This window comes from Triticum dicoccoides, chromosome 3A (assembly GCF_002162155.2).
Source record: "Triticum dicoccoides isolate Atlit2015 ecotype Zavitan chromosome 3A, WEW_v2.0, whole genome shotgun sequence".
Taxonomy (NCBI): domain Eukaryota; kingdom Viridiplantae; phylum Streptophyta; class Magnoliopsida; order Poales; family Poaceae; genus Triticum; species Triticum dicoccoides.
Genome location: NC_041384.1, coordinates 655,496,689 through 655,508,251, shown reverse-complemented (window position 1 = coordinate 655,508,251; position 11,563 = coordinate 655,496,689). Strand labels below are relative to the sequence as shown.

Here is an 11,563-nt window from a genome sequence, read left to right as displayed (position 1 = left end):
GATATGAAGTCTCCAATAAGTTCTATAGCTGCAAGATGGAGGAGAACAGTTCTGTCAGTGAGCATATGCTCAAGATGTCTGGGTATTGTAATCACTTGATTCAACTGGGAGTTAATCTACCGGATGATAGCGTCATTGACAGAATTCTCCAATCACTTCCACCAAGCTACAAGAGCTTCGTGATGAACTATAATATGCAAGGGATGAATAAGACTATTCCCGAGCTCTTCGCAATGCTGAAAGCTGCGGAGGTAGAAATCAAGAAGGAGCATCAAGTGTTGATGGTCAACAAGACCACTCGTTTCAAGAAAAAGGGCAAAGGGAAGAAGAAGGGGAACTTCAAGAAGAACAGCAAGCAAGTTGCTGCTCGAGAGAAGAAACCCAAGTCTGGACCTAAGCCTGAAACTGAGTGCTTCTACTGCAATCAGACTGGTCACTGGAAGCGGAACTGCCCCAAGTATTTGGCGGATAAGAAGGATGGCAAGGTGAACAAAGGTATATGTGATATACATGTTATTGATGTGTACCTTACTAATGCTCGCAGTAGCACCTGGGTATTTGATACTGGTTCTGTTGCTAATATTTGCAACTCGAAACAGGGACTACGGATTAAGCAAAGATTGGCTAAGGACGAGGTGACGATGCGTGTGGGAAACGGTTCCAAAGTCGATGTGATCGCGGTCGGCACGCTACCTCTACATCTACCTTCGGGATTAATATTAGACCTAAATAATTGTTATTTGGTGCCAGCGTTAAGCATGAACATTATATCTGGATCTTGTTTGATGCGAGACGGTTATTCATTTAAATCAGAGAATAATGGTTGTTCTATTTATATGAGTAATATCTTTTATGGTCATGCACCCTTGAAGAGTGGTCTATTGTTATTGAATCTCGATAGTAGTAACACACATATTCATAATGTTGAAGCCAAAAGATGCAGAGTTGATAATGATAGTGCAACTTATTTGTGGCACTGCCGTTTAGGTCATATCGGTGTAAAGCGCATGAAGAAACTCCATACTGATGGACTTTTGGAACCACTTGATTATGAATCACTTGGTACTTGCGAACCGTGCCTCATGGGCAAGATGACTAAAACGCTGTTCTCCGGTACTATGGAGAGAGCAACAGATTTGTTGGAAATCATACATACACATGTATGTGGTCCGATGAATATTGAGGCTCGTGGCAGATATCGTTATTTTCTCACCTTCACAGATGACTTAAGCAGATATGGGTATATCTACTTAATGAAACATAAGTCTGAAATGTTTGAAAAGTTCAAAGAATTTCAGAGTGAAGTTGAAAATCATCGTAACAAGAAAATAAAGTTTCTACGATCTGATCGTGGAGGAGAATATTTGAGTTACGAGTTTGGTGTACATTTGAAACAATGCGGAATAGTTTCGCAACTCACGCCACCCGGAACACCACAGCGTAATGGTGTGTCCGAACATCGTAATCGTACTTTACTAGATATGGTGCGATCTATGATGTCTCTTACTGATTTACTGCTATCGTTTTTGGGTTATGCTTTGGAGACAGCCGCATTCACGTTAAATAGGGCACCATCAAAATCTGTTGAGACGACGCCTTATGAACTATGGTTTGGCAAGAAACCAAAGTTGTCGTTTCTGAAAGTTTGGGGCTGCGATGCTTATGTGAAAAAGCTTCAACCTGATAAGCTCGAACCCAAATCGGAGAAATGTGTCTTCATAGGATATCCAAAGGAGACTATTGGATACACCTTCTATCACAGATCCGAAGGCAAGACTTTTGTTGCTAAGTTCCGAAACTTTCTGGAGAAGGAGTTTCTCTCAAAAGAAGTGAGTGGGAGGAAAGTAGAACTTGACGAGGTAACTGTACCTGCTCCCTTATTGGAAAGTAGTGCATCACAGAAAACTGTTTCTGTGACACCTACACCAATTAGTGAGGAAGCTAATGATAATGATCATGAAACTTCAGGACAAGATACTACTGAACCTCGTAGATCAACCAGAGTGAGATCCGTACCAGAGTGGTATGGTAATCCTGTTCTGGAAGTCATGCTGCTAGATCATGATGAACCTATGAACTATGAAGAAGCGATGGTGAGCCCAGATTCCGCAAAATGGCTTGAAGCCATGAAATCTGAGATGGGATCCATGTATGAGAACAAAGTGTGGACTTTGGTTGACTTGCCCAATGATCGGCAAGCAATTGAGAATAAATGGATCTTCAAGAAGAAGACTGACGCCGACGGTAATATTACTGTCTACAAAGCTCGACTTGTCGCAAAAGGGTTTCGGCAAGTTCAAGGGATTGACTACGATGAGACCTTCTCACCCGTAGCGATGCTTAAGTCTGTCCAAATCATGTTAGCAATTGCCGCATTTTATGATTATGAAATTTGGCAGATGGATGTCAAAACTGCATTCCTGAATGGATTTCTGGAAGAAGAGTTGTATATGATGCAACCAGAAGGTTTTGTCGATCCAAAGGGAGCTAACAAAGTGTGCAAGCTCCAGCGTTCCATTTATGGACTGGTGCAAGCCTCTCGGAGTTGGAATAAACGCTTTGATAGTGTGATCAAAGCATTTGGTTTTATACAGACTTTCGGAGAAGCTTGTATTTACAAGAAAGTGAGTGGGAGCTCTGTGGCATTTCTGATATTATATGTGGATGACATATTACTGATTGGAAATGATATAGAATTTCTGGATAGCATAAAAGGATACTTGAATAAGAGTTTTTCAATGAAAGACCTCGGTGAAGCTGCTTACATATTAGGCATTAAGATCTATAGATATAGATCAAGACGGTTAATTGGACTTTCACAAAGCACATACCTTGACAAAGTTTTGAAGAAGTTCAAAATAGATCAAGCAAAGAAAGGGTTCTTGCCTGTGTTACAAGGTGTGAAGTTGAGTCAGACTCAATGCCCGACCACTGCAGAAGATAGAGAGAAAATGAAAGATGTTCCCTATGCTTCAGCCATAGGCTCTATCATGTATGCAATGCTGTGTACCAGACCTGATGTGTGCCTTGCTATAAGTCTAGCAGGGAGGTACCAAAGTAATCCAGGAGTGGATCACTAGACAGCGGTCAAGAACATCCTGAAGTACCTTAAAAGGACTAAGGATATGTTTCTCGTATATGGAGGTGACAAAGAGCTCATCATAAACGGTTACGTTGATGCAAGCTTTGACACTGATCCGGACGATTCTAAATCGCAAACCGGATACGTGTTTACATTAAACGGTGGAGCTGTCAGTTGGTGCAGTTCTAAACAAAGCGTCGTGGCGGGATCTACATGTGAAGCGGAGTACATAGCTGCTTCGGAAGCAGCAAACGAAGGAGTCTGGATGAAGGAGTTCATATCCGATCTAGGTGTCATACCTAGTGCATCGGGTCCAATGAAAATCTTTTGTGACAATACTGGTGCAATTGCCTTGGCGAAGGAATCCAGATTTCACAAAAGAACCAAGCACATCAAAAGACGCTTCAATTCCATCCGGGATCTAGTCCAGGTGGGAGACATAGAGATTTGCAAGATACATACGGATCTGAATGTAGCAGACCCGTTGACTAAGCCTCTTCCACGAGCAAAACATGATCAGCACCAAGGCTCCATGGGTGTTAGAATCATTACAGTATAATCTAGATTATTGACTCTAGTGCAAGTGGGAGACTGAAGGAAATATGCCCTAGAGGCAATAATAAAGTTATTGTTTATTTCCTTATATCATGATAAAAGTTTATTATTCATGCTAGAATTGTATTAACCGGAAACATAATACATGTGTGAATACATAGACAAACAGAGTGTCACTAGTATGCCTCTACTTGACTAGCTCGTTAATCAAAGATGGTTATGTTTCCTAACCATGGACAAAGAGTTGTCATTTGATTAACAGGATCACATCATTAGTTGAATGATCTGATTGACATGACCCATTCCATTAGCTTAGCACCCGATCGTTTAGTATGTTGCTATTGCTTTCTTCATGACTTATACATGTTCCTATGACTATGAGATTATGCAACTCCCGTTTGCCGGAGGAACACTTTGCGTGCTACCAAACGTCACAACGTAACTGGGTGATTATAAAGGTGCTCTACAGGTGTCTCCAAAGGTACATGTTGGGTTGGCGTATTTCGAGATTAGATTTGTCACTCCGATTGTCGGAGAGGTATCTCTGGGCCCTCTCGGTAATGCACATCACTGAAGCCTTGCAAGCATTGCAACTAATGAGTTAGTTGCGGGATTATGTATTACGGAACGAGTAAGGAGACTTGCCGGTAACGAGATTGAACTAGGTATGGGATACAGACGATCGAATCTCGGGCAAGTAACATACCAGTGACAAAGGGAACAACGTATGTTGTTATGCGGTCTGACCGATAAAAGATCTTCGTAGAATATGTAGGAGCCAATATGAGCATCCAGGTTCCGCTATTGGTTATTGACCGGAGACGTGTCTCGGTCATGTCTACATTGTTCTCGAACCCGTAGGGTCCACACGCTTAAGGTTACGATGACAGTTATATTACGAGTTTATACATTTTGATGTACCGAAGTTTGTTCGGAGTCCCGGATGTGATCACGGACATGACGAGGAGTCTCGAAATGGTCGAGACATAAAGATTGATATATTGGAAGCCTATGTTTGGATATCGGAAGTGTTCCGGGTGAAATCGGGATTTTACCGGAGTACCGGGAGGTTACCGGAACCCCCCGGGAGGTATATGGGCCTTAGTGGAAGAGAGGAGAGGTGGCCATAGATGGGCCGCGCGCCCCTCCCCCCTTGGTCCGAATAGGACAAGGAGAGGGGGCCGCCCCCCCTTCCTCCTCTCTCTCCTCTTTTCCCCCCTCCGCGAATCCTATTCCAACTAGGAAAGGGAGGGAGTCCTACTCTCGTGTGCGGTGCCCCCTTCCACCATAGTCCTCGATAATATTGTAGCGGTGCTTAGGCGAAGGCCTGCGATGGTAGAACATCAAGATCGTCACCACGCCGTCGTGCTGACGGAACTCTTCCCTGACACTTTGCTGGATCGGAGTCCGAGGATCGTCATCGAGCTGAACGTGTGCTAGAACTCGGAGGTGCCATAGTTTCGGTGCTTGATCGGTCGGGCCGTGGAGACGTACGACTACATCAACCAAGTTAACGCTTCCGTTGTCGATCTACAAGCGTACGTAGATCACACTCTCCCCCTCTCGTTGCTATGCATCACCATGATCTTGCGTGTGCGTAGGAATTTTTTTTGAAATTACTACGAAACCCAACAAATATAGAGTGACTCTGATATAGTGCTGATTTTTTCGTGCATTCCACCGAATACCGCACCTCCGCATCTCGCGTCGCCTTGCTAGTGTTCGAGCTCCCGCAGAGCTCACCGCCTGGGTCGGGATCCGCGTCGCCTGCGCCACTGCTAGGAGGACCGCCGCCGCCAACAGCGCCTGCTTTCGCCGGAGTAGCCATCTGCCTACACGACGAGAGGAGGGGAGAGAGCGGCAGGAGAGTGGGGAAGAAGGCAGACGCGAGGAGGGGAGAGAGCGGCGGCACGAGAAGAGGGGGAGAAACGAACGGATGGGGGATGGAGGCATACGGCGCCGTCAAACGCCGTCTAACGGCTGTCGGGACGGCCGACGGTGCCACGTATGCAAAAAAGGGCCCCACCTGTCATAAACAAGCTTAACTGACCCCGATCCGTCGATCAGTGCTTTATGCAAAAAAATTATGGAAGACATGGTGTTTTCTGCAAAAAAATGTATTATAGTGGTTTTCACAAACCTTGTCTTTAAAGTAGTGGTTTTATGCAATTTACTCTCTGCAGATCGCCTGGTGAAGATGAGTACGAGCAAGGAGGATATGCAGCTGGAGATTGGATTAACTATCGTGCATGGGAGGTCCCATGCACGGTCCAGCCATTGATTGCTATGCCGTGATTCGTGCTAGACAGTGCAACTTACCCATATTTCTTTTCATATGATTCAAAGACTGTATCAATTTTATCTTTTGAACACGAAGTCAGATTTATCACCTGGTTGCAGACTTGCATTTCTCGTAATGAAACCTTCCAAACAAATCAATCTTGAATATATTTTGATAAAATTTAAAATTTAGGTTCTAAAACATGATGAAACTGGTAAAAAAATATGATTTTTTTAGAAATTTAGGAAAAAGAAAAAATCTTAAAAAATCGAACAAACCTGACCTACTGGCGTACTCTTATAAAACTTTTGACAAAGAACTCCCTAAAAAATTTGAGTAGAAAAAATAATTTTTCCAAGACGGAGCCAGCGGGAGGAGAAAACTTAAGCTTGGAAGAGGAGGCAGCACTAAAAATTGTGCCTCTTTTTTTTAATAAAATACGGTAGGGGCAACCCCTTTCTTTTCAAAAGAAAATCCGTGCAAAAAATAAAGAGATCGTGAAGCATCGATGCTCCCCTGATGTTCTAAAAAAAGAAGAAGAAGAAGTCAATAGATATATGAGCCACGTACGAAAATGAGAAAAAATTGCGACGCCTGAGAGATTCGAACTCTCGCGGGGAAACCCCATGTACTTAGCAGGCACACGCCTTAACCACTCGGCCAAAGCGTCGCTTGTTGTTCTAGCACCTACTTCTCCCTCAAAAATGGTTGTGATATCTAAACCCAACTCGCTCCCTGAAATCCCACCACCAGCCAAGGCCCCAAGAAACAGCAGTCAGACCATGGACGGCGGCGGAGGCGTGAGGCCATCGCTCCCGTCCGCGGCGGCGGGAGGAGCCTCCGGCGCGGACGAGCCTCGCGACGCGCGCGTGGTGCGGGAGCTCCTCCGCTCGATGGGGCTTGGCGAGGGCGAGTACGAGCCGCGCGTCGTGCACCAGTTCCTGGACCTGGCCTACCGCTACGTCGGGGACGTGCTCGGCGACGCCCAGGTCTACGCCGACCACGCGGCCAAGCCCCAGATGGACGCCGACGACGTCCGCCTCGCCATCCAGGCCAAGGTCAACTTCTCCTTCTCCCAGCCGCCGCCGCGCGAGGTACGTTTTCTTTTTTTCCTTTTATTGTAGGAATTTTGGAGTACCATCAATCTCACCAAAAACCCTAGAGTATATCTTCGTTAGATTCGGACAAATTACCAGGTCCCGTAGCTTCATTCATTTGGTGAATGACGAGGATAAGGGGCCACTTTAAATTCTAGATCGAGGAGCGGCTTTCCTGTGAACCTATCAGATTCGGAGGGAGTAATGTTGTGGACTCCGATTGGGAAAAGAATAAGCACAGTAGAGGATGCGCCGATGTGTCGCGGATTCAGTTCAGTGAGTTCATATATGGTTCTTGGCTGAGAGATATTTTGGGGAAAATATAAATTTCAAATAAGGGTCAGCTTATCGATTAAATGAATGCATTCCACAATAAGAACACATCAATCAAAGTTTCAGACATGGTGGTTAGAAGCAGCCATCTGCAACCAAGGAATTGCGGTTTTGAGTCCTTCAGCTCACGAAATGTCATTTTGTCTACACTCGTAGCCATCCAGGGTACCAGCATATCAGTCAGTGTTATACTGAAATTTCAGGAAAGCATATGAGGGAATGTGGGATTCGAACCCAGAACGTCTCGAGTAGAACTCTCAAGTCTCAACCCTACCGCTAGGGCCAAGATGAGTGCTGTATCCAAAGATTACGAGTCGAACAACTAGTCAAGACTAGTCGCTCGACTAGTCTATGAGTCGCAAAGTGGTTGTCGACTCGGTTTCTCGTGTAGACTACAAATATGAGTCGAGCCAGTCATCGACTAGTCGACGACTAGTTTGGACTAGTCGACATGTTCGAGTCGAACGACTCAAAAAACTGGGGGAGTATAAATACGATGGCTCATTCCGCGTGAGACGAGACCTAATCCTTTCTTTCCTCTCCTCCTCTTTCTTCTTGGCTTGCTGCTGGTGTTGCTCTGCCTCGTTGCTGGAGGACTGCTCGTGCTGCTCTGCTTGCTGTTGGTGCTGCTCTTCTTGCTGCTGCTTGCTGGTGCTGCTCTGCTTGCTGTTGGTGCTGCTCTGCTTGCTGCTGCTTGGTGGTGCTGCCCTGCTTGCTGCTGGTTGCTGGTGCTGCTAGACTGAGTGTGTTTCAATTTCTAGGTCCTGAGGTTTGAGCTACAATGTCTACAACACCGAAGATTGTATTGTATACTGTACTTGTATACTTATATAGTGTAATACTACATACTACTACTACGTATTGTTACTTATGTACTGTAAGTTCAGTACTATAGTACCATGTCGACTAGTCTCGCACTAGTCTAGACTAGTCTAGACTAGTCTATGAGTCTTAACCTTGGATCGACTTGTCGACTCTTCGACTCGTAAACGTTGGCTGTATCCTTTAGGAAGTTGGACCAAACTTTTGCCAATCTGGTGGGCAACCAGGGAGTGCTGAGATTTAAATCCATGGGTGAAGCTCGTAGCAAATGATGCAAGGATAGTTAAGTTGGGGCAGAAGATCGACCTCCAATTTAGTCCATGTCTTGTTAGGAATGTTCAGCTGAGCCCATATCTTGTTTGGAAAGTTGGATGCTTCTCTGCTTAAGGGTCCAAAATCTTAGAATCATGTGCAACTATTTCCATACACACAATGCAACCTTAGTGCAGAGATGCTGCTGGTAATGTAGCAGCCTCCTGACTGTTGGAACTGGAAACAAGACTACTCAGTTTCTTGATGAGGCTTTACTTATATTATGTACATTATCCATAACTTTCGTTATATTTAGACGCTCTTCATGGCATGGGTTATGTCGAATAACCACATAGAAAGGGATCATCTGTTAGGGCCTCTTGACCGGAGGGTATGCCTGAGGCCAGGAGGCGCTAGAGGGCTGATGAGGTATCGACGAGGAGGCACTGTCGCCAGCGCAGATCAGAAAGGTAACTTGGTAGTTGGGAATAGAAATTAGGGGAAGACTTCTCGATTAAATGAATGCATTCCCACATCAACCAAAGCTTCAGACATGGTGGTTAGAAGCTACTATTCGCAACAGCAGAGATTGTGTTTTTGAGTAATTGAGCTTACAAAATGTTGTTTCATGTACACTTGTAGTCATTCGAGGGACCAGCATATCAGTCAGTGTTATACTGAAATTATAAGGAAAACATATGAGGGGAATGTGGGATTTGAACCCAGATTCATCTCAAGTAGTACTCTACCACTCTACCACCAGGACCAAGATGACTCCTTTATCCTTTAGGAAGTTCGAACCGACCGAACTTTTGCCAGTTTGGTGGGTAACCAGGGAGTGGCGACATTTAAAGGTGCAGATAGTAGCAGATGATGCAAGGAGAGTCCAGTTGCGGCAGAAGATTGACATTCAGTTTAGTCCATGTCTTTTTAGAAATTTGCAGCTGAGCCTATGTCTTGTTAGGAATGTTAGCTGAGCCCATGTCTTGTTAGGAATGTTCAGCTGAGCCCATGTCTTGTTTGGAAAGTTGAATGCTTATCTGCTTAAGGGTCCAAAATCTTAGGAATCATGTGCAACTAGTTCCATATACACAATGTAACCTTTGAGAACCAAGCAAGATGTAAATAACCTCTTCTGTTAGCGCAGAGATCCTGCTGGTACTGTAAGCAGCCGCCTTTACTGTTGGACATGGAAACAAGAATACTCGTTGTCTTCATTAGTTGGCTTTACTCTTTAGATATATTATGTGTACGAACATCATATGATTCTTAATGTGTATGAGGCTGGCACATGAAGATACACCTAAAATGTTATGAATCATATTAGGTAGATATTAGGGTCGTGCACAAGTCTACTCACTTGCGTGTTAGTAGCTGCTAGGTGCAACTAAAGAAGATATTGCATAGATAAAGGCTATGAACAACTTTGTGGTTATGCTTTGAAGTTAAGTGCTTGTTTTACGCGTTATCAGATCCCATGAAATTTAAATCTGACACAAAATAGTCTATAATTATATGCCTAGGTGGATGACAAGTCATTCCCCACATAACATTCCGTAATGACGGTTAGCTGCCAATTCACTGATGCACTGGTGCCTCCACTCCCACCCCTCCAATTCTTTGGGAACAGGCTACATATAGTGTTTTTTTTGCGGGTACAGGCTACATATAGTAGAAACCAATGTTTTGGAATGCATGGCCAGACTTTTATAGAAACACGAAACGAACAGGGTATGATTCTTATTTGTGTACGAGGCTGGTATCTGAAGATTATGTAAAATGTTGATGAATCATATTAGTACTACAAAGATATTAGAGATTGAGGGTCATGCACAAGTATACTCCCTTGCATGTTAGCTGCCAGTGCCTTCAACTAAATAAGGTCTTGCGTAGATAAAGGGCTATGAGCAACTCATGTGGTTATGCTTTGAAGTCAAGTGCTTGTTTTATGTTTAATCAGATCCCTGGAAATTCAAGTTGACACGAAGTACTCTATATGCATAGGTTGATGACAAGTCATTTTCTGATGTTACACAGGTTCTACTCGAGTTGGCACGCAGCCGGAACAAGATCCCTTTGCCCAAGTCTATAGCTCCACCCGGCTCGATTCCCTTGCCACCCGTACAGGACACATTGTTGAGTGAAAACTACCAACTCCTACCTGCATTGAAGCCGCCAACTCAGACCGAGGAAGTAGAAGATGACAATGAGGGAGCCGGCGCAAGCCCTACCAATCCTAATCCAAACTATCCGCAGGATCAGAGGGGCAGCGAGCAACACCAGCCTCAGAGCCAGAGGGGGGTTTCTTTCCAGCTGAATGCGGTGGCCGCCGCAGCTGCAAAACGTTCTCTAGTGACAGTTGATCAGTTGAACATGGGCTAACTAGCTGTAGATCGTTGGCTGGTTCCTAGTGCTTGCTCCCGCAAGCCTGCTTGCTGATGCTTGTGTAGCTGCTGGGATGACCCTCCTATTTCACCATGAAAACTGCCGATTGTTGAGGAAAGGGAGCAGCCTTGCATGTAGTGTAAGTTGTAGCCGTGCACCTCTCTGGTTAATTAATTCCTGTCCATTATTTGTCAACTTATGGATTTTGTTGAACTTGGTCTGTTCCGTCGTTGTTTCGGACTGCGAAATCAGTGTTCCTACTGCGACTGTTCCTATCATGTTTTTGATGGCATGTACTCCCCCTATAAACTAATATAAGAACGTTTAGATTACTAAAATAGTGATCTAAACGTTCTTATATTAGTTTACGGAGAGAGTAGCACATAGTTGGTTGGTTAAAATGAGGACCTAAACATGTAGAGATAAATATGTACTGTCAGATGCACCCATTTTTTTATCAGGAATTTGCTGATATCTTTTGTGCGTGTAGCATGGAACACTTGTTGATAAATAAAAATGAAAACAACGAAGCCCGTCTAGCTCAGTTGGTAGAGCGCAAGGCTCTTAACCTTGTGGTTGTGGGTTCGAGCCCCACGGCGCTTTGTGTATTTTTTTTACTCTCCAGGAATCCAGTTTTCATATGCAGTGCATGAATGAATGATGATGGATGGCCATTGCACTACAAATAGCCCATGGTTACTTTGAGATTCATTTTACTTTTCTGGTTGTTGTCCAAATTTATCTCGTTCCAAAATG

The 11,563-nt window shown here is 44.4% G+C and overlaps 1 protein-coding gene and 2 non-coding genes across 3 annotated transcripts; 2 read left to right on the top strand and 1 right to left on the bottom strand.

Annotated features, from left to right (window-relative positions):
- Positions 1–6,506: 6,506 nt before the first annotated feature.
- On the bottom strand, positions 6,507–6,588 carry TRNAS-GCU. Its single transcript has one exon. It is a non-coding gene; the product is annotated as a tRNA-Ser (tRNA).
- A 72-nt stretch (positions 6,589–6,660) lies between these two features.
- Positions 6,661–11,073, top strand: LOC119269982 (transcription initiation factor TFIID subunit 9-like). Its single transcript, XM_037551925.1, has 2 exons — positions 6,661–7,012; positions 10,460–11,073. The coding sequence occupies exons 1-2, from the start codon at positions 6,701–6,703 to the stop codon at positions 10,802–10,804; spliced, it is 657 nt and encodes a 218-aa protein (XP_037407822.1). The 5' UTR covers positions 6,661–6,700; the 3' UTR covers positions 10,805–11,073.
- Positions 11,074–11,335: 262 nt separating this feature from the next.
- On the top strand, positions 11,336–11,410 carry TRNAK-CUU. Its single transcript has one exon. It is a non-coding gene; the product is annotated as a tRNA-Lys (tRNA).
- Positions 11,411–11,563: the final 153 nt, after the last annotated feature.